Source organism: Carlito syrichta, unplaced genomic scaffold (assembly GCF_000164805.1).
Source record: "Carlito syrichta isolate Samal-C Ts95f unplaced genomic scaffold, Tarsius_syrichta-2.0.1 Scaffold312570, whole genome shotgun sequence".
Taxonomy (NCBI): domain Eukaryota; kingdom Metazoa; phylum Chordata; class Mammalia; order Primates; family Tarsiidae; genus Carlito; species Carlito syrichta.
The window spans coordinates 590503-613638 of record NW_007256666.1 but is presented as its reverse complement, the minus strand read 5'-3'; the positions used below and the strand labels follow the sequence as shown (position 1 = coordinate 613638).

General features: G+C 38.3%; 1 protein-coding gene across 1 annotated transcript in view; it reads right to left on the bottom strand.

Annotated features, from left to right (window-relative positions):
• The window catches only part of TTBK2 (tau tubulin kinase 2), a 187299-nt gene that overhangs the window by 68295 nt on the left and 95868 nt on the right, over positions 1-23136 (bottom strand). The window contains exons 4-6 of the mRNA XM_008069951.2: positions 18966-19039; positions 8231-8371; positions 5958-6062 (exon numbers count right to left, since the gene is read on the bottom strand). Of these exons, the coding sequence (XP_008068142.1) occupies positions 5958-6062; positions 8231-8371; positions 18966-19039 (320 nt within the window). The remainder of the gene's footprint in view (positions 1-5957; positions 6063-8230; positions 8372-18965; positions 19040-23136) is intronic.

The following is a 23136-nucleotide window of genomic DNA, read 5'->3' as shown; positions in this document are numbered from 1 at the left end:
AAAAGGGAAAAATAAGAATATTCATTTGCATTTGTTGTATGTGCATAAAGAAATTCTGAAAGAATATGTTAAGAATCTTATAATAGTATACCTATATAAAGGTGATTTTAGGGGGCAGAGGAAAGGACTAGAGGCAGTATATGAAATGAATGGATTTGGAATAGGCAGGTATGAAATGTAATTTTCACATCAGGTTTATTGAAGTATAGTTTATATATAGTAAAACTCATTCTTTACATATACACAGTTCTATGAGTTTTGACAAAGATATAAAGTCATAATTAAGACAGCAAATATTTCTATCACGCAAAGAAGTTCCCTTAGTGTCTCTCTGTAGTCAATCTTTCCCACTCCCAGTCTCTGGCAACCAATAATTTCTGTCCTTTACCAGCACTTAGTATTGTCTAATTTTTGTCCTAATCTTTCTAATTGGTATGTAGTGGTATCTCACTATGGTTTAATTTTCTCTTCCCTAATAACTAATTATGTTGACCATCTTTCTCTCTTTTTTTTTCTTGAGCTTGAGTATCACTCCATTGCCCAGGCTGAAGGTGCAGTGGCACGCTCATGGCCACCCCAGCATCGACCTGCTGGGCTCAGGTGATCCTTCTACCTCAGCCTTCCAAGTAGCCAAAACTACTATACCCAGCTAATTTTTTGATTTATTGTAGAGATGAAGTCTCGCCAAGTTGCCCAGGCTATTCTCGAACTTGTGGGACCAGGCGTCCTCTCACCTGACCATTTCTTAATATGCTTATTTGCCATCTGTATCTCTTCTTTGATAAAAATGTCTATTCAAATCTTTTGCCAATTTTTATTGGGTTGTTTTCTTTTTAGTGAGTTGTATGAGTTGTTTATAGATTCTGAATACAGGTCCTTTATCAGATGTGTTTTGCAAATACTTTTCCTAGTCTGTAACTTCTCTTTTCATTTGCATAATGTTTTTCAAAAGGCAGAGGTGTTTAATTTTTATAAAATTTAATTCTTTAACTTTTGCACCACATTAATATATTATCTATTCAAAATTTATACATTTTTCTAAAGAAAAAGTAAAAGTGAGCATGTCTAACAATCTATGAGATTGTTTTATTACAATTAATACTTAGATATTCAAATAAAAAAATAAATTGGGCCTTGAAGGACCAATAAAATTACAATAGGGAAAATGAAATGCATTTGGGTAAAAAGAACATAGTGAACAATACAAAGAAGGAGAAAATTGCTAGTGGTAGATAACTGAATCTGGTATGGCTGAAGCACATAGTGACAAAAAATAATGGGAAAGTAGGTTGGAGCTAGATTAGAGAAGGCCTTGAAGGTCATATTAAGTGTTTGGTTTATCAAAGAACTGAGTAACATATGTTCTCATTCATAAGTGGACCCTGAAGATTTACCATAATACTATAAGAAAGGGATTGGCAGTAGCTGGAAATTACCAGGGGATGGGGGGGGGCACATAACATTAATAGGAGTACCTGATCTCAAAGTAGGGACCAAAAGGAGGCCTAAATTTTACCTGTATGATGACCACTTGTATACCTAATCCTGAATAGTACTGCACATCTTTAAAGTAAATAAATTGAAAGTCAAATAAAAAGTGCTTGGTTTATTATGTGCAGAGAAAACGGAACACATCAAAAATTTTTAAGTAGGAAAGTGACATCATTGAGGAAGTGCTTGGGATGTTTACTCTGGTAGAAATAAAAAGGACAGACTGAAAGGAGAAGATAGGGAAACGAGTGAGGAAACGATTTTAATAATTAAAACAAAACCCCCCGCAAAACTAGTAGATGGGAGTAGTGTGAGTGTAAAGAAAGGGATGTATGTTACAGATAGAACAAACTCCTAGGAGAATAAATTGAGAAGGAGAAGGGAATGATTTTAGGAATGATCCAGGCTATTGCTAACACAAAGGAAGGATGAGAAAAAAAATGCAAGAAGAACTTTGTAATAAAACCCCCAACAGAATTAAGAAAAAATCTCAAATAAAATGGAAATTCTGGAATGCTAACAGAAAAAAACTTAACATTTTTTCTTACTCAAGTCATTATAGTCCTAGGCACTGGAAGTTTCAGCTGAATGGTTAGGAAGGAAGCAACAGGAGAAAATGTGGCACTCCAAGAGCTTAGACAGACACAAAGGGCCAATGTGAGATGTCAACTGAAGGGCTGAAACTGGGGGCATACTTTAAAAGCATGAGGAAAAAAATGAATAGGCAGAGCCAAATCATTATGTAAATAGAAGTTCAGCATTGAAATTATATGAATCAAAGTGTTGTAGATATAGATAGTTCAGGACTTCTTTGTACCTTGTAACCCTACTTAATGTAGCTAATAATCTTAAAGATAATAAACAGTAGAGTCTCTCAAATCAATCACATAAACAGCTCACTGGTATAACAAATACTCTCCAACATTCCCTCTGTAATGCATTCTGACTGATGGCCCTTTTTTGAGGGAGTTTCTTTGTGGTGATAGAATAGTTTTATATCCCAATTATGGCATTTGGTATCTTAGTCCCTTAGTTCATTCAGTGTTGCTATAAAGGAGTATCTGAAACTGGGTAATTTACAAAGAAAATAGGTTTATTTGGTGTACACTTCTGCAGGCTGTACAGGAGGCACAGCACCAGCATCTTCTTCTGGTGAGGGCTTCAGGCTGCTTCCACTCATGGGGGAAGGCGAAACAGAGCTGGCTTATGCAGAGATCACATGGTCAAGAGAGGAAGCAAAAGATAAGGAGGAAGGTGCCAAGCTTTTTTAAACAACTAGCTTTCAAGGGAAATTAATAGAGTGAGAACTCATTCAGCACCCTCATTTATGTGGTATCCAGCCCCATGATCCAGACACTTTTCATCAGGCTTCACCTCCAACAAGAGAGTTGGAACAGCAAACAATCAAATGATAGAAGCTGGTAATATGAATCTATACATGTGACAAAATTTCATATATCACCTGTCTCACTGAAACCAGTGAAATCTAAGTATGTATCTAAGTTAATAATATTGGACCAACATCAATTTTCCAAGTTTGATAATGTACTGTGTTTATGTAAGACATTATCATTGAGGGAAGTTGGATAAAGGTACATGGTAACTATACTATTTTTATAACTTCTTACGAGTTTTAAACTATTTCAAAATAAATAGTATTTGTTATATACAAGGGTTTAAATTAAGATGATAAGCTTTAAAGCTGTCATATATATAAATAAAATAATCTTTTAAAAAAGGCAGAGGGAACTAGGTATGGTGGCTTATACCTACAATCCCAGATCTTTGGGAGGCCAAAGTGGGAGGATCACTTAAGCCTAGGAGTTTGAGACCAGCCTGGGCAATATAGTGAGATGCTATCTTTACAAAAAATCTTTTAAAAAATTAACAAGGCATGGTAGTGCAGGGCTGTAGTGTCTGCTACTCAGGAAGCTAAGGAGGGAGGATTGCTTGAGCCCAGGAGATCGAGGCTGCAGTGAGCTATGATCATGCCACTGTACTCTAGCCTGTGTGACAGCGAGAGATTCCAACTCAGAAAAAAAAAAAAAAAAGCAGAGGGAAAGGAATATGGGAAGGATGGAGGAACTGAATAAAAAGGAAAAGTAGAATGGGATAAACCTATAAGCTGAATATGAAGGTCTGTCTTACCAGCTCCCTGAATCTGCTCCCTAACTCCAAAACAAGCACTCTCAGAAGAGAGAAGAAAGAAAGAAAGAACTATGAAAGGGAGGTTATGTCAAGAGCTGTACTGGTCAATATGATAGCCATTTAACATTTAATTTAATTTAAAATTCAGTTCCTCATTTGCTCTGGCCATAATCCAAGTGCTCAATAACCACATGTAGTCAGTGGCTACCATATTAGGCAGTACAGATAAGGAACACTGCCATAAGCAGAGTAAGTTCCACTAGACAGTGCTGCTGAGGGAGAAAAATGGATGTTATCAGGAAAGGACCCATAGCATGCTTTTTAGGCGGTAATGTACCATTTGTTAACCTACATAGAGGCCATGGATATTCTATTATTCTTCCTTAAATTTATATATATTTTTTACACTCTTCTGGAATATATACAGCAAGACAAAATAAACAAAATCAAAATATAGATTTCTGCATATAACCTAAAGACATACCTAGACAATTCAAACAACTGAATTCAAGTTTCCTAAAATCAATAAATAAACTAAATTATATTATATGAAACAAGTCTAAGGCAACTTTTGATATTATATTCTTAGACCAATATGAAAAAATATTTCAATTATAATCATGACACAAAAAGGTTTGAAATTGATTTCATCATACTAAAACTTTTAGATTCCCAAAACAGATGAGCATTGAGACCAAATAAAACTTGTGCATCCCATACTGAGATCAAATAAGTCTTTACAGTCATGACAGACAGTAACATCAATGTCTCAATGTTGACCAAAAGGGGAACTGTTAAATTAAATCAGAGCTGCCTCTGTACATATTTTACATTTGGCCTAAAGGTTTCTCCATACATAGTGAACTAGTGAACTATAACCTAACTTGATGTATAAACAGACTGTAATCTTTTATAACAAGTAGCCAAGTCTCAGTCAACTATGGGCAGCCAACTGTTCAAACCAAGTTCAAATAACGCAAATGCTCAGCTGTACCCAATCCAAGTATTTATGCACCTCACTTATGTTTTCTGTATGTTACATTCCTTTTTTGAGTTAGGGTCTCACCCTGTCATTCAGGCTGTATTGCAAGGGCATGATCATGGGTCACTGTAGCTTCTGCCTCCTGAGTCTAAGTGATCCTCCTGCTTCAGTCTCCCAAGTAGCTGGGACTATATGTGCCTGCCACTATATCTGGCTAATTTTTTACTTTTTTGTAGGAAAGAGATCTCGCTATGTTGCCTAGGCTGGTCTCAAACTCCTGGGCTCAAGCAATCCTCCCACCTCAGCCTCCCAAAGTGTTAGGATTACAGGTGTGAGCCACCATACCTGGCCTGTCACTTTTCTTTTTCTGTCCATAAATGTTACTTGATCATGTGGCTACTCTGTAGTTACTCTATTCTGGTTCTGGGGGCTGCCTAACTTATGAACTGTTGTTTGCTCAGTTAAACCCTGTTATACTTCATTTGTCTAAAGTTTTTCCTTTAACAAATCTAAGAGCCCTCTCAACAATAGCAGTTGTGGCAAAGGGAACTGAGAAGATATTCTTGGATCTAAAATAGGAACAGACTAGACTGGATAGGAAAGACCTGGGGGGAAAAGATAGGTGAAGGGGACTCTCCTGAGGTCAGAACAAATATCAAATATTGGCCTCAGAAACAATTCCATTTGAGGAGTGACAACTGGATTATATTAGTTTGTTAAGGTATTGATGCCCCCAGGATATTGTTATAAACAATAAAGCAATCATGTGACTAACCTAGCCATCTGCCTGCTGTCCATCACCTGACATCAGTACCTGCTCCTCTGTGATGATGTGGAGGAGACCACTACCCAATCACCTTAATGACCTTTTCCCACCAAAGGGAAGAATTAAAAGCACTCAATCATGGGCAGCTAGCATCCATTACTTTACTAGACTCAGGTGTGGTCATGTGCTCTTTGACAAGGCTACCTACCACCAGTTTCCTAAGCTCTGGCTTAGAGAGGTGAATTCTCTCTCTCTCTCTTACTCTCTCATTTTCTGTGAATAAACTATATTTTCTGCATCTTTCACAGGGCACCAGATTGCACATCAGACACCCACACCCCCTGCAGGCCTGACGTAACATTCTGGAGGCCCCACTGGGAGTGTGACTTAACAATCACAAATTTCAGTAACAGAATTTATGAATTTCATTATATAATGTAATCATAAACTCTATATGCCACTTCTCGGACATCATCCATTCTGATACATAATTAACATTTGTTAAAAAGTGTGAAACGATAAATATCAGATTAACTATCAAATATTTGATAATAATATGAAAAATCTTACTGGTCTGACGTCACCACAGGAGTTGGTAAATTGTCGAGCCAAGCCAAAATCAAGCATGTAACATTTCCTATGTGTACTAGGAAAACGACCCATGGCGAAATTGGACTAGAAAAATAAAATAGGAAAATATACACATTCTTATAATACTTAGTCCTTACATCTTACCCTCCCTATATTTTAATTCTTCTATGAAAACTCTATATAATACAGGTGTTCCAAATATACTGTTCTAGTCAATTATGATATTTACTAGGTAAACTTTGAGCCTAAAATAATTTAAATGACTGCATAAAGGTACATATAAGACAACAATAAATTAACTAGATTTGGAACTCTAAGTACCTTGAAATTCTAGTCTAAGTCACTGCTTAAATGACAACCCAATCCCAACTTTTTAAAATAGGAAAAACTAGGGATGGGGAAAAAAATACACAAAAGAAATTTAAAAGAATTTCCTATAAGTATCATAAAGCCGAATTTCACTAAGTCTAAAATTAAAATGCAATTTAAAGAAACATTTCAAAACAGACTTAAGGAAAATTTGCATTCTTTCCTTAATAAAAATCAATGTAATATCAAAATGATCACAAATTTCTAAAGATGATTATGTAGAGGACTCGTGAAACTAAAATCCAAATTGTTACAGAAATGTTAGCTTTTTTTTAAAAATACTGTTCTACTTTTGGAGCTTTCTGATAAAAATGGAAACTCTTTAATCACCATGGCTCTCAAATAATGACACCCAGAAGAGGCTAGCTCTACTATGTTAAATTTAGTTGCCATTTTTAATGTAAATTAATTTTAGAAATCATGTTTCAACAGATGGCTATACTTTTCAACTGCATCAACATATGATAAATTTATAGTAAATACAATATTTCAGAAATAGATCATTTCCCCTCATGAACAATAAAACCAAAAAAGGGGGGAAAAGCATATTTCACAGCTATGAAAATAATAATTTTCAAGAAAAACAGAATAACAAGAAAATCCCACTGTTTTTCTGCAGTAGGACTTAGGAGAAAAATAAGGTTTCTCAGAATTGATGATTTTTTATAAAATACAATTTGTGTCTTGACAAATAGTTCAAAGAACACAATGTGAACAACTAAAAGCAACATACACATATATTTTAAACCAATATCAGAAAAAAAGAAATGAACAGAATTAACCAATTTAAGCTTATGACTAAATAATTGGTACTGTTAATGTATGTAATAATAATATTAATAGTCAAGTATAAACTTTTTTTTTTTTTTTTTTTGAGTTGGAGTCTCACTTCGTTGTCCAGGCTGAGGTGCAGTGGCACGCTCACAGCCATGCCAGTGTCGACCTGCTGGGCTCTGGCAATCCTTCTGCCTCAGCCTTCCAAATAGCCAGAACTACAGGTGCACACTCCCATGCCCGGCTAATTTTTTATTTTTCATTGCAGAGACAGGGTCTCACCAAGTTACCCAGGCTTGGTCTCAAACCCACGGGTTCAGGCAATCCACTCACCTTGGCCTCCCAAAGTGCTGGGATTACAGGCTAAGCCACTGAGCCCAGCCTATTTTTTATTTTTTTAAGGCAGCATCTCACTGTGCTGCCCAGGCTGGAGTGATCATCATTGCATACTGCAGCCTCAAACTCCTGGGCTCAAGTGATCCTTCCACCTCAACCTCTAGAATAGCTGGGATTCCTGAGTAGTATGAGGCACTGCAACAGTCTCATTTTTTTTTTCTTTTTTTTTTGAGTTGAAGTCTCACTCTGTCGCCCAGACTGGAGTGCAGTGGCCGCTCCCGGCCACCGCAGCCTCGACCTGCTGGGCTCCGGCGATCCTTCCGCCTCAGCCTTCCAAGTAGCTGGAACTACAGGCGTGCGCTACCACGCCTGGCTAATTTTTTATTTATTGTAGAGATGAGGTCTTGACAAGTTGCCCAGGCAGGTCTCAATCCCACGGGCTCAGGCAATCCACTCACCTCAGCCTCCCAAAGGCATGGGATTACAGGCTGAGCCACCGAGCCCTGCAGTCTCATTTTTAATTTGGCTGCCAAGCAACATTTTCACTTATGAGAAAAGGTCTTGAAAACAAGTTTTAGTTTGTAATTATTACTTTTTTAAAATTAAGAGTTAAGTTATATCTTTGCTTCCAAGTCTCTACAGAAATAAAAATATTACCTTGTGTTTAACCATAGCAAATGCAGAAAACTACATTTATAATTTATTGTGTCCCATCATAATACTAAGAGTACCAAACAAACTCATTGTATGCTCTGGCTGGAAGAGACGCCTACCGGTTTGATGTCTCGGTGCAAGAATCCCACAGAATGGATGCTTTCAATAGACTCCAAAATCTGTTTACCCAATCGGAGTGTAGTGCTAATGGTGAAAGTGCCCCGGGACTGGCTACGGCGAAGATCCGCCAGATTCCGACCCTGTGAAAACCAAAGAAACACTTTTAAGTATGGTACTAAAACTATATTACAAGACTGAGAAATTATTCATTTACCATTGCAAAACATTTCAACTGAAATAGCAAGGGTTTTAACCCAAATCATGATCTTCATTCAACAGAAGAGAGTTCTAATAAGATGACTGTTTCAGACAAATTTAAGAATAGTTTTTTAGCATATCATCTCTCTGATTCATCATGTTTCCCATGATCTCTGATGTCATAATAAAGCACAGACTTGATTATTTAAAATTATATGTAAATATATTTATATTATTTAAGTATATTTACATTTGATTATTTATATCTATCTATATATACATATATATGCCCAGAGCAGTAATTCATCATTACAGTCTAACATTTATTCCCATACAAGCTACTTAACTTTTCTACATCAGTTTTCTCATAAAATGAGGCTAATAAAACCTACTTCACTGAGTTTTGTGAGGATAAAATGAGATCTATGTAAAGTGTTTAGTATACTGTTTGGTATACAGTACATACTCACTAAACACTAACTATTGTTATTATGACTAAATATAATATGACAAACACTCAATTATTTGTAGTAGTAGTAGATAAAAGCAATCAATGCATCTAATCTGTGCCAGATGTATGACATTCATGATTACATTTACTCCTCACAGCACCCTAAATAGAAGTTGTTCCTGTTCCTGTTTTATAGATGAGGAAACAGATTCAAAGAGGTTAAGTAATGTTAACCTATTAAGGAAAAGCTGTTTTTCAAATCTGTCTGACTCTGAAGCATTCTTTTTCTACTATGCTTTTTTCACAGTGCTACTCCACCAAGGTTCCTTGTTGCTTAGGCAAAAAGCCACAATCTAAAGACAGCAAGACTACCCACTCTGCAGTTCTACCTCCCAAAAAGAAAACTGGCTCCCATATCACAAGAGGATTTAAATATCCCAATCTCTCTATTCCCAAAATAGTGTATGTTTGGGGTTACCATGCCACTAATACCATCACTTCATCTAAAGACAATTGATTCACTTTTGAAAAAGTAGTAAATTCTTAGATTACTTAAGTATCATTCAAAAGAAAATATTAGTTATTTTTCAAGTAGTCTAAGAGTTTAAAAATTAAAGTCAGAAAACTTTTTCATACTTCGTATCTTCTTATTTTTTACTTTATTTTATTTTATTTAGTCAGGGTCTCACTGTCGCCTAGGCTGGGGTACAGTGGCGTGATCATGGTTCACCGCAGCCTCAAGCTCTTGGGCTCAGGTGATCTTTCCACTTCAGCCTCCCAAGCATTTGGGACTACAGGCTAAGTGTTTTTTTATTTATTGTGTACAAAAAAGGTTGCCCAGGCTGGTCTCTCAGATCCTCCCACTCTGGCTTTCCAAAATGCTGAGATTACAGGTGTGAGCCACCACACCTGGCCTGAAACTTCATTTGTAAACAGCTTTCATCCTAAAAGCTTTCAAAAGGAAATCAAACAAATTTAATTCATGATAGTAGTAATAATGTAAAAACTTTGAGTGTTTTAAAATATAAATCTAACATTAATTAGCAAAATCTGAGAAGACAAATACAAGGATGACAACCACATGGGGGGGGAAGGAAGTGCTACTGAAATGGTGAAAGCATGCAGGTTTTACCCATCAAATTATACTTCAGGGTAAATACTACTAAATTATACTTCAGAGAAAAACTGAAAAACCTTATCCATGGTTTTGCCTTCCCAGTTTCAGTTACCCATAGTCAGCTGTGGTCCAAAAATATTAAATGGAATATTCCAGAAATCAAGCATTCATAAGTTTTAAATTATGGGCTGTTCTGAGTAGCATGATGAAATCTCATGCCAACCTATTCTGTCCTGCCTAGAACATATATCATCCCCTTAATCCAGCATACCCACAGGCTACCTGCCCAGTAGTCACTTAGTAGTTGAATCAGTTACCAGAAATATAGGGTTTGATATTATGTGTGGTTTCAGGTATAAAACTTGTGGTCTTAGAATATATCCTCCTCAAATAAGAAGGGACTACTGTAAACATCAATAAATGAATGGTTAAATAAATGATGGTACAACCATCTGACTAATATGCAGCCATTCAACAAATGAAAAATCTTTATATATAGTAATATGGATTAAATAAAAGAAACAAGCTAATTTCTTCCTAGAAATTCTATAAATCTAACAAGATCCCAATAAAAATCAAGTGGATTTTTTAAAATGAAAAATGGAAGCCGGGCTCGGTGGCTCAGCCTGTAATCCCGCGCTTTGGGAGGCTGAGATGAGTGGATTGCCTGAGCCCACGGGTTAGAGACCCGCCTGGGCAACTTGGCAAGACCTCATCTCTACAATAAATCAAAAAATTAGCCGGGCATGGTAGTGCGCGCCTGTAGTTCCAGCTACTTGGAAGGCTGAGGCGGAAGGATCGCTGGAGCCCAGCAAGTCGAGGTTGCGGTGGCCGGGAGCGGCCACTGCACTCCAGTCTGGGTGACAGAGTGAGACTCTAACTCAAAAAAAAAAAAAAAATGAAAAGAAAAACGAAACATACACAAAAGGAAAAACAAATAATATAATTAACCCTCATGTAACTTCTGGTCACCAAGAATTAATAATTATCAATTTATGGCCAATTTTATTTCACCTATCACTCATCACCACATTCTCTCCCCCCTCTCACACATATATTGAATTATTTTCATGTAAGTTTCAGTCATATGATTGGATTTAAATATATTAAAAAGTATCCAACTGGGTGCAGTGGCTCAAGCCTGTAACCCTAGCACTTTGGGAGGCAGAAGCGAGAGGATTCCAGGGGTTTGAGACTAGCCTGGTTAACTTGGCAAGACCTCCTCTATACAATAAATCAAAAAATTAGCCAGGCGTGGTGGCATGTGCTTGTGGTTCCAGCTACTTGGAAGGTTGAGGTAGAAGGATCATCTGAGCCCAGCAGGTCAAGGCTATCGTGTCTGTGAGCATGTCACTGCATTCCAGCCCAGGCAACAGAGTGAGACTCTGACTAAAAAAATAAAATAAAATAAATATATATACACATATATATGTATGCTATTAGCAATTCTATTATTACAAATTTGAATTAGAAACATCAGTATAAACCATGGCATACTTTTCTCTTAAAAAAGAAAAAAACAAAGTATTTCCTGAATCCATCCACTTGAAAAAAATTAAAAATAATGACTAAACCGATTGCAACAGGCACCTATAGCATCTAGGTTGTGAGTTCTAAACTCCATTTTCCACTGAAAGGAATGAGGGCTTACTGGAGAAATGGCTGGTTCCAGATTTGGAAAATGAAATCTATAGAATGGGCCCAGAACATAATGTTATACCAGAAAAAAAGGATGCTACCAAAGACTGCTGCAATCCAGCAGTATCAAAATGAATTCAGATCCAACTTGAAGGAAGTCCTACCAGCCAAAGATGGGACAATTTGAACATTAAAAAAAAAAAACTGCAAAGATTGAAAGACATGAAATATGTTAAATCCATGAGTTCATGGGTTTATTATCTATTTATATATATTTCTGTGTATATATTTATATCAGAGAACCAAATCATTATTCTGAAAACTAATAAATAAAATAATCAGTGATTAATCCTGCCCTTTCTATATGAAATGTACCTCAGGATAACCTAACAGTGAACAAAGCACTTTTTAAAGAATTCTAGCTAACAAAAGAAGTAGAAATGGTAGAACAGTTTATTAGCAACTCCCCTTAAAATAACAGATCTGGTCAATGATTACTAATGGGTAGGTAAAACTATTAAGAGAAAAACTATTGGGAATTTTAAAATGGATGGATCAGGATGACAATCCCTGAACTCACTGATGAATCGTAACAACACTAAAAAACAGACAACTAGATAGTGCCTCCTTGTGTGATGCAAAAGGAAGCACAAACCCACCTCTGTAGTATCTTTGTCAAATAAAATAAAACTGGACTCATCTAAATGACAGTTTATAGGAAATACAGGAGGCAGAAGTATATGTTAAACATCATCACAAGAAAACAATCAGAAGAATCCAAAATATGCATGTCAAGTGACTCCATTTTTAGCAATGACAAAAGCAACAAAAAAAGAAAACTGGAGGAAAATAAAAGACAGAGAGAGAATCAACAGCTTAAAAGAGGTTTAAGAGATAAACAAAGTGTGAACCCTGTTTGGAACCAGAATCAAGTAAATCAAATGCAAAAAAAAAAAAAAGAAGAGAGATGGACAATTAAGGAAATCTAGACTGATTTAATATTTGTGCCATTATTAAGTAATTATAATTATGTATCATGGTTAATTTAAGAGAAAAGAAAGAGTCCTTGTCTCTTAGAAATATATGCTTATATTTGCACATAAAATATGCCTTGCATCTGCTTTAAAATAATCTGGGCAGGAGGCAGGGCTCGGTGGCTCAGCCTGTAATCCCAGTGCTTTGGGAGGCCAAGGTGAGTGGATTGCCTGAGTCTGCAGGTTTGAGACCCGCCTGGGCAACTTGGCAAGACCTCATCTCTACAATAAATGTAAAAAAATTAGCCGGGCATGGTAGCATGCGCCTATAGTTCCAGTTACTTGGAAGGCTGAGGCGGAAGGCTCGCCGGTCGAGGCTGTGGTGGCTGGGAGCGTGCTACTGCACTCCGGTCTGGGTGACAGAGTGAGAATCCAACTTAAAATAATAATAATAATAATAATAATAATAATAATAATAATCTGGACAGGAATAGGAAACAGAGATACAACAGAAACAGCATCAGCCATATACTGATAACTGCTGAACCTGGGTGACGAATAGATGATGTCCATTATACTATTCTCTCTACTTTTGTGTATGCTTGCTTAATTTTTCTCATAAAAAGTTTTGAAAATATGCCATCTTATATTAGGCAATTTAGATTGGTTCTGGTAACATAACTCAAAATATCTTTTACCCCTCCCTAGTTTATGAAATTATCACAAAAGTATTATACTGAGGATGCTATACTAACAATGCTCAGATAAAGCCTTAGTAATGACAAAATATTAGATGAAACCTGGCCAAGGTCATACTGAAAAGAAGTATGCATGCTGGGCTCGGTGGCTCAGCCTGTAATCCCGCGCCTTTGGGAGGCTGAGGAGTGGATTGCCTGAGCCTGCAGGTTCGAGACCCACCTGGGCAGCGAGACCTCATCTCTACAATAAATCAAAAACTCAGCTGGGCGTGGTAGTGCATGCCTGTAATTCCGGCTACTTGGAAGGCTGAGGCGGAAGGATCACCGGAGCCCAGCAGGTCGAGGCTGCGGTGGCCGGGAGCGGCCACTGCACTCCAATCTGGGTGACAGAGTGAGAATCCAACTCAAAAAAAAAAAAAAAAAAAAGAAGTATGCACAAGCGGGGCATGGTGGCTCACAGCTGTAATCCCAGCACTTTGGGAGGTGGAAGCCAGACAATTGCCTGAGCCCAGGGGTTCAAGACCAACCTGGGCAACTTGGTGAGACCTCGTCTCTACAATAAATAAAAAAAATTAGCGGCTGGGCTCAGTGGCTCAGCCTGTAATCCTGCGCTTTGGGAGGCCGTGGTGAGTGAACTGCCCAAGCCCATGGGTTCGAGACCCACCTCGGCAACTCGGCGAGACCTCATCTCTACAATAAATCAAAAAAATTAGCCAGGCATGATAACGCATGCCTGTAGTTCCAGCTACTTGGAAGGCTGAGGCGGAAGGATCGCTGGAGCCCAGCAGGTCAAGGCTGCAGTGGCGGGAAGTGGCCACTGCACTCCAGTCTGGGCGACTGAGTGAGACTCCAACTCAAAAAAAAAAATATTAGCCAGGTATGGTGGTGTGCGCCTGTGGCATGAGCCTCCATACCTAGCTAGGTTAATTTAAGAATAATAAATTTAGAGGCCAGGCATGATAGCTTACACCTGTAATTCCACCAGTTTGGGAGGCCAAGGCAGGAGTATCACCTGAGGTCAGGAGGTGGAGACTAGCCTGGGCAACACAGACAGACTTTGTCTCTGCAAAAATTAGCCAGGCATGGTGGCACACATTGGTAGTCCTAGCTATTCTGAAGGCTGAGACAGAAGGATTCCTTGAACTCAGGAGTTTGAGGCTATAATCATATCACTCCAGTCTGGGCAAAAGAGTGAGAGCCTGGCTTCAAGGAAAAAAAAAAAAAAGAAAACCCAAGGGAGAGTTTATTTATAAACCCAAAATGGAGTTTACTTATAAAAAATTGTGCATTTTTTTTTTTTGAGTCAGAGTCTCACTCTCACCCACGTTGGAGTGCAGTGGCATGCTCATGGCTACGGCATCCTCAAATTGCTGGGTTCAGGCGATCCTTCTGCTTCAGCCTTTCAAGTAGCTGGAACTACAGGCATGTGCCATCACGCCTGGCTAATTTTTCTTGATTTATTTGTAGAGACGAGGTCTTCTCAAGTTGCCCAGGCTGGTCTCCAACCTGTGGGCTCAGGCATTTCTCTTGCCTCCGCCTTCCAAAGTGCTGGGATTACAGGCGTGAGCCACTGTGCCCTGCTGTATTTATTCTTACGTGTTTAACTTTCAGTCACTTTCAAAGTACTCTCTGATGAAATACACCTATCAAGACACTTTTTCCACTGCTCAAAACAGTTTTTGAACTTGTCAATTTTGATGCCTTTCAGCGCCTCTGCAGTTCTTGTTTCACCTCTTCCAAATCAGCAAAACGTTTCCCTTTGAGGACTTTTTTCATCCAGGGCAACAAAAAGAAAAAGTCACTCAGGGCGAGATTGAGTGAATAGGAGGGTGGGGCACAGGGGTCAGGTGGTTTCTGGTTAAAAACTGCTAAACACTCAGTGCAGTGTGGGCAGGTACATTATCATGATAGAAGTACCAGTTACCTATTTGCCACAACTTGGGACGTTTCTTCCACAAATCATGACACAGCCTTCTCAAAATTTCCAGACAAAAACTTTGGTTGATCATTTGATTCAGAGGAACAAATTCCGAGTGTACTATAAAGGTGCTGCCCCACAAAAGATAATTCTGGGTTTTTGGGGTTCCCATTTGTTTATATATAATGTGTGTATATAATAAATATATAATAAATATAGGAAATGTAGGGTTTTAGAGGGAATTAGGACTATCAGTGGGAAGCTAGGTTTGAGCGTCTGAATTTTATCAAAATATATGGAGGAGATCCAGTGTCAAATAAGTGAGCGTCTGCTCTAGCAGTTATACTAGTTTTAATCTTATCCCAAATCAAGTCTATCATAACTGTAGGCATGGGAGTTTAAATGGGTTAATTTTTTTATCACAGAAAATAATATGGCATGCAAGTCAAATGGAAAGGTTCTTGGACAAGTCCATAGAAGCTTGTCAAAGGCCACAAGAGCCATCGTTACCTGATTTATACCAGTCTCCTTAGGTTTCCCAGAACCAAAAGACTTCCCATTTATAGAAAATGAGATTTAGGTAAGTACAAGATAAAAATAAGTATACACTGAGACTGCTCTGCAGACTTAAAAAAAAAAAAGCTTTTCTCCACAGCTGTCCACTCAATAGTAATCTGAGACAAAACTGAACAGTTTTCTCTTATCACTGCAAGAATACTGACTTCAGGCTTCCGCCAAGTTTTACCACCCTTCAAGTCAGCTAGTCTCAGGCAACCACAAACCTTCTTGAGCTTCAGTCTCTCTATTTGAAAAGTGGAGATAAACTTTGCTCTAGCCTCTTCATGGGGGTATGGTAACAATCAAATAAGATACATGATAAATCAAGAAGAAAACTATAAAATATAACACAAGGTCAGGCATGGTGGCTCATGTCTGTAATCCCAGAACTCTGGGAAGTAGAGGCGAGAGGACTACTTCAAGAGCAGCCTGGGAAACTTGGCGAGTGAGACTGATTAAAAAAAAACCAAAACAACACACACACACACACACACACACACACACACACACACATCCCTATTATCCCTGACCAAATAACCAAAAAAGGTACAGGGACAGCTATTCTAAGAAATAAAACTATGAGGGCTCAAGAGATAGTCAACACATGATTTTAAGACTTTCTTTTTTTTTTTTTGAGTCAGAGTCTCACTCTGTCATCCAAGCTGGAGTGCAGTGGCATGGTCACAGTCACCTCAGCGTTGACCTGCTAGGCTCAGGCGATCCTTCCGCTTCAGCCTTCCAAGTACAAATGTGGAACTATAGACGTGTGCTACCATGCCTGGCTAATTTTTTGATATATTGTAGAGACAAGGTCTCACCAAGTTCCCCAGGCTGGTCTCGAATTCCTGGGCTCAGGCAATCCTCTCACCTTGACCTCCCAAAGTGCTGGGATTTACAGGCTTGAGCCATCATGTCCGGCTAAAAAGACTTTCATGCTATAGTCTACAGAGAGGTTATCTTTAGATCTAAATCAAACCTGAAGTAGGCTGAAGGAAACAAGAAAAGCCTTCTGATAGAGACAGGAAGCATTTAGGCCAGGATCTATGTCTCTGAAATCACTACTATTTAGACAAGTTGAAAGAAAATTAAAAAACCAAATGCCCAAAACAAAGCTTGCTTAAGATGAAGGAAATCCTGAAAACTCTAAAGCAGCAAGGTAAACCATGGCTTTTAAACTTTAAAGACAACTATAGTTGAAGTGTCTGTTTGTGTTTCTGTGTGTGTGTTTCTGTGTGTGTGTGTGTGTGTGTGTGTGTGTGTGTGTGTGTGTGTGTGTGTGTGTGTTTTCAGGGGTAGAGGCATTACCAGAGAAAATGGAATAGTTTCCCTTTTCCCCGCTGCAGCCATTATTTCAATATTCCTTTTCTAAATTTCTTTCCTTTGCTTCCTCAACTCAACTCCACTCCCATCTAAAGAGTAGAGAACAGAGCTATATTAATGATGAAAAAAAAGAGAAAGGAATGGCATTTCTCCTCTATCTCAACTAATGCTTGAATTTCAAGTAGACATGGTTGGTACTTGCTGTGGTCTGAATGTGTTCCCCAAGGTTCATGTGTGTAGAGTGAAAACATGAGCAACCTGAAAATATCCCCAAGCAGGAGATTGGAGCCGGGGAGGGGTGTTGCAAGTGGCCAATATGGGATGTCCCCTTCCCTTCAGGCTCCATGTCTGGGAATGCAGGGCAGGCAAACCATTTCTGCTGACCGTATCTTCAGCTATGTATAGTTAATTGAGGAAGGCAGCCCCTCAGGCTGGTTCAGACCAGACTGGGCCCATCTGGATCAATTCCCATAACCATTGGTTACCTTTATAAGGAACCATTTGTTCCTTATAATACAAAAAATCCTACCCCTAGAGAGAACTTGCAGCCATTTTGTGTACATGAGACATATGTATATTCTCACACTATGCTGAACAATAGAAATCCTACCCTATTCACACTTTACCCCATACTCTGCCCTATATAAAATGCTATACAAACTATGTGCCTTTTACAGTCAGGAATGGTTTTATCCTGTCCAGTCAGTCACTCCTGGAATATCTTCCTGTACTTAAGTTCCTAAATGAAGCCCACGTCGCAAGTCTTTTATCTCCAGGTCATTTCTTCAGCCTCTCAGACACAGTGACTTCTTCCATTTTGGAGTCTTTGGGGGTCAGGCACTACAATGTGTTGGAAACTTAATCCCCAAAGCAATAGTTTTAAAAGCTGGGGCATTTAAGAGGTCGGTCATAGCCGGGCTCGGTGGCTCAGCCTGTAATCCCGTGCCTTTGGGAGGCTGAGGTGAGTGGATTGCCTGAGCCCGTGGGTTCGAGACCCACCTTGGCAGGCGAGACCTCATCTCTACAATAAATTTAAAAAAAAATTTAGCCGGCCGTGATAGCGCGCGCCTGTAATTCCGGCTACTCGGAAGGCTGAGGCGGAAGGATTGCCGGAGCCCAGCAGGTCAAGGCTGCAGTGGCTGGGAGCGGCCACTGCACTCCAGTCTGGGCGACAGAGTGAGACTCCAACTCAAAAAAAATAAAATAAAATAAAGAGGTCGGTCATGAGGACACTGTCCTCATTAATGGATTTATGTCATTAGTGTGGAAGTGGGTTAGTTATCTCGGGAGTAGGTTCCTGATAAAAATGATGAGTTAGGCCTCTTTCTCAACCCCCCTTGCACATGCATGTGCTCTTCTTGCTCTTGCACCTTCTACCATGGAATGATGCAGCATGATGACTCTTGCAAGACCCAGATTCTTTGATCTTAGATTTTCTAGCCTCTAGAACTAAGAAATAAATCTCTGTTCTAAGTTTTCCAGTCTCAGGTATTCTTTAGCAGCACAAACAGACAAGACAGTACCTGAGATCATAAATGGAAAATTGGAATCTTTAAGGTAGTAAAAGGTGGAAGGGGAAGGGCCAGGAACAGAGCAAGATTCACATGATATCCTTCAATCCATGCAGGGAATGGGAACTGCAAAGATGACAATTGGCACAGATATGGTTCAATTAAAATAACTTACAAGGACAACCATTTCATTTTTGGATCTATATCAAGTCTGTTTAAATAAAGTTCCAGCTGCACAACGTAAACATTATCAGATAATACCAAAAATGTTACTTTTATTCATACCCACTGTAATTAGGTACTTTGATAAATAACCAAAAGATTTTAAGATACAGTTCCAAGGTAACCTACCTGCAACTGCATGACCACATAGTTGAATCGATCATTCCTCCCACAGCCAATAAATCTACAAACATGGTCTTTCCCTGGATTAAAAGAAAGAAAACAGAAGGAAAGAATATACTATGATTTATCTTCTAAATAATTAATAAAATTTTTCTGTACTTTATGTTTGAATATAAAATATGCAAAATATGTCTTGAGAACCTTAAGGATAGAAAATTTATATTACTCAAAATTTCTACCTATGTCTCCTCTTCCCAGGCACTAGACTACTCCATATGTAGTCAAATAAATGTTTGTTGAATGAAAAAATAATCAAATGATTACATGAATGAGTAAGCAAATGTATAGTAATTTATTTGAGAAGAAAAAGATTAAGAGGTCAATTCAGACCAACTTGTCCAGACACAAAACATATAAAAGCACAGAAAGGCAGTAAAATAAGAAACATGTCAAGAATATAAGCCCTGAATTTTAGACATGTTCTGCCACTCACTATTATATGTCTTCAGCAAGTCACATAATCTTTCTGGGCCTCTTTGATTAGTTCCATGTGTGAAATCCAAGAATGTGCTGACTGTGGCATGGAGGGGAGCAGCAGCAGATCAGGTAGAAATCTACCTGATTAAACAACAGCATGCCAAGGTCCCAGAAGAGGATCAAACACTGAGTTCCATGACCAAAAGAAGACACCTGGCTGGAGCACAGTGGCTAAGGGGAGGAAGAGCAAAGTGAGACAGTTGTTGGAGAAGCAGATCCTGGAGGATATTTATTCTTCGTGATAAGGAATCTGAACCACATGTATAGGTCAGTGTTTTCCAACCCTAGTTATTTACCAAAACCAGGGAAAACATTTTAAAGAGTCCTAAGTTCTACACTGATTAAGAATCTGTGAAGGAAGATCCAAAATATAAGTTTTTCAAAAGATCTTAGTCTAAATGATCCAAAAGCAGGCAAGACATGGGTAGATATTTGAAAACTACCTCTGGGTAGTGGGAAGCAACTAAAAGATTTTAGGAAAAGGAGTAACACACTAAAACACTACATTTTAGAACATCCCTGTGGTGGCAATGAGGAAAACAGACTAGGGAGAGGTCAATTCTAGAGGCAGAAAGGTCACTCTGAGGATAGTCACAATATTCTGGGAGAGAGAATAAGGGGGTCTGAACTGTAAGTATTACAGTAAGGAGAGATAAAACAGGATAAATCTGAGAGATACTAAAGATGTCTTTTAAAAAATTTTTTTTTACTAGAACTGGTACTTTAAATAAATAAAATGTTGTACCAAAATAAAAGAACATAGTAAGTTGTATATATTTTTAAAGGATATCAAAATGTCTAGTTTGAGGACAGCCAACCAAATTCAGTAGACAATTGTAATTTCAGGCCTGGTGTTGAGACATAAAGGCTGAGTCCCAGAATACACATTTTTTTTTTTCAGATGTACATTGAGGAACCACTAATTCATAGAAGATAGATGGAACCAGAAACTTAGATTGATAAATGAAAGAATAAAATATAAGAGGAAAAGAAACTTATGCTTTTAATTCTAGAAAATGCAATATTTAGAACATGAGCAAAAATAAGAGTCCCTCAAGGAAATATAGAGGAATAGCATGAGAGAGAGGAGGAAATTCTGAGAGAGGAGTATCACAAAAAGCAAGGGAGAGCATTTTTTTTTTTTTTTTGAGTTGGAGTCTCATTCTGTCGCCCAGACTGGAGTGCAGTGGCCGCTCCCGGCCACCGCAGCCTCGACCTGCTGGGCTCCGGTGATCCTTCCGCCTCAGCTTTCCGAGTAGCCGGAATTACAGGCATGCGCTACCACACCCAGCTGATTTTTTGATTTATTGTAGAGATGAGGTCTCGCTGCCCAGGCGGATCTCGAACCCGCGGGCTCAGGCAATCCACTCACCTCAGCCTCCCAAAGGCGCGGGATTACAGGCTGAGCCACCGAGCCCGGCTGGGAGAGCATTTTTGAAGGCGGAAGTGGCCACTGACAAGTACTACAGAAAGGCTGAGAAGTGCTAATATTAACAATTAGGAAGTATTAGTAAGTGGAATGAGCAGAAAACAGCTTATAGTGGGTTAAAGAGTAAATGGAATATGAAAAACTGAGGGCAGTCTTTGAAGAAGCTTGCTTGTGAGGAAGAATGACAGGCCAAGAGCTAGAAGGTCAAAGTTTGATAGACTGATGAAACACTCAAAAAGAATGTGTTCAATGACTGACCTAAAATATAAATACAATTAAGACTCTTAGTTAAGCTGAGTGTGATGGTTCACACCTGTAACCATAGCTACTTGGGAGAGGATGAGGCAGGAGAACTTCTTGAGCCAGAATTCTGAGACCAGCCTGGGCAGCATAGAGAGACACTATCTCTTTAAAAAAAAAAAAAAAAGATTCTTTTTAGCTAATAATTACAGTTTTTTTTAACATCTGTATTATCAGCTATCACACTGTCTCTCATTCTCTATGTTTCTGTTATAAAAGGATGGAACCAGCAAGAATGGGTACAATGAGAATACAATAATTCACAATGCATACAGTACATGTTGGTCATTTCACATATATTTTACACATATTTGCAAAACTTTGTCATCTAGTAAATTGTAGTAAGAATGAAAGGATAAAACGTTTAATTAGCAACGTACTCTTTTCCTCAACTTCAACAAAGCAATAAAAAATAATTTAAACTATTTATTTTTTTTATTACCCATTCTTCAAAATTCCACCTTCCCAACATGTAATATTTAAATGCAGTACCGTTATTACAAAGACATTTCAACCATCTAAAAACAAAAGACCGTACTAGATTTAACTCTTCTTGGAACATTCCTTTTGAAAGATCTTGATGGCTGGACTCGGTGGCTCAACCTGTAATCCCAGTACTTTGGGAGGCTGAGTTGAGTGGATTGCCTGAGTTCTCGAGTTTGAAACCAGTTCAGGCAACTTGGCAAGATCTTGTCTTTACAATAAATAAAAAAATTAGCCAGATGTGGTAGCATGTGCCTGTAGTTCCAGCTACTTGGAAGGCTGAGGCAGAACAATCGCTGGAGCCCAGCAGGTCGATGCTGGGGTAGCTGTGAGCATGCCAGGCACTCCATCCTGGGCAACAGAGTGAGAGTCCAACTCAAAAAAAAAAAAAAAAAAAGATATTGATAAATTATACCAAAACATGATTTGTCTCAATGCTAAAACCATGCTACTGGCAGACAGCAGACATTCTTGCTCCTGTCCTGTCCATTGTGCCCTTCATGAAATATCTTCCCTTAAATAAATCTACCTTTCTTAATTTAAAAAAAAATGCTCCTTTTAAGAAGAAAAAAGTTCGAAATTAGATAAACAGTAGACCCTTTATTGAATAATCAAAACACAAGGTCAGTGGCAAATTTTCTAGGATTCATTAATACATTTTCATTGCCTTAGGTAAGAACTTAATGAGCTGTTTTACTGCATGGCATAGTATGTTGCTACTCTTATAATTTATATGTATGCAATTAATGAAACTATTTACTAAAGTTAGTTCAATAAGAATATACAAATTTTTGGAAGCATGGGGAAGCTACAATTAAATTTGGAATAGTAACTTCACCACCACTTTGGCAACTGTTAAAATAATTTTTTTTTTTGAGTTGGAGTCTCACTCTTGTCGCCCAGGTTGTAGTGCAGTGACACACTCATGGCCACCGCAGCCTCGACCTGCTGGGCTTAGGCGACCCTTCTGCCTCAGCCTTCCAAGTAGCTGGAACTATAGGTGTGCACCACCACGCCTGGCTAGTTTTTAAAGATCTTGACTAAAATAATTTTTATAATAACTAGCACATACTGAACTCCATGAGTACAGGGACTATCTCTATCTTTTTCTGGAACCTAGCACAATACCTAGCAAAGAGTGAAACGTTCAAAGAATATGTGTTAATTAATTAATTAATAGAAGTAATAATAATAGCTAATAAAATATATGCAATATGCATACATAATACGCAAGCATTTATGCCAGGCTCTATATTAAGTGCTTTACATGCATTTAATCCTAAACATTATTATTTTCTCTATTTTTCAGATACAGAAATACTGTAGAGACTTACCAAGGCTAATTACTTTGTCCAAAATCACACCTGAAAAATGACAGGGCAGTTTGATTTCAGAGACTTTGTTCTTTTTTTTTTTTTTTTTTTTGAG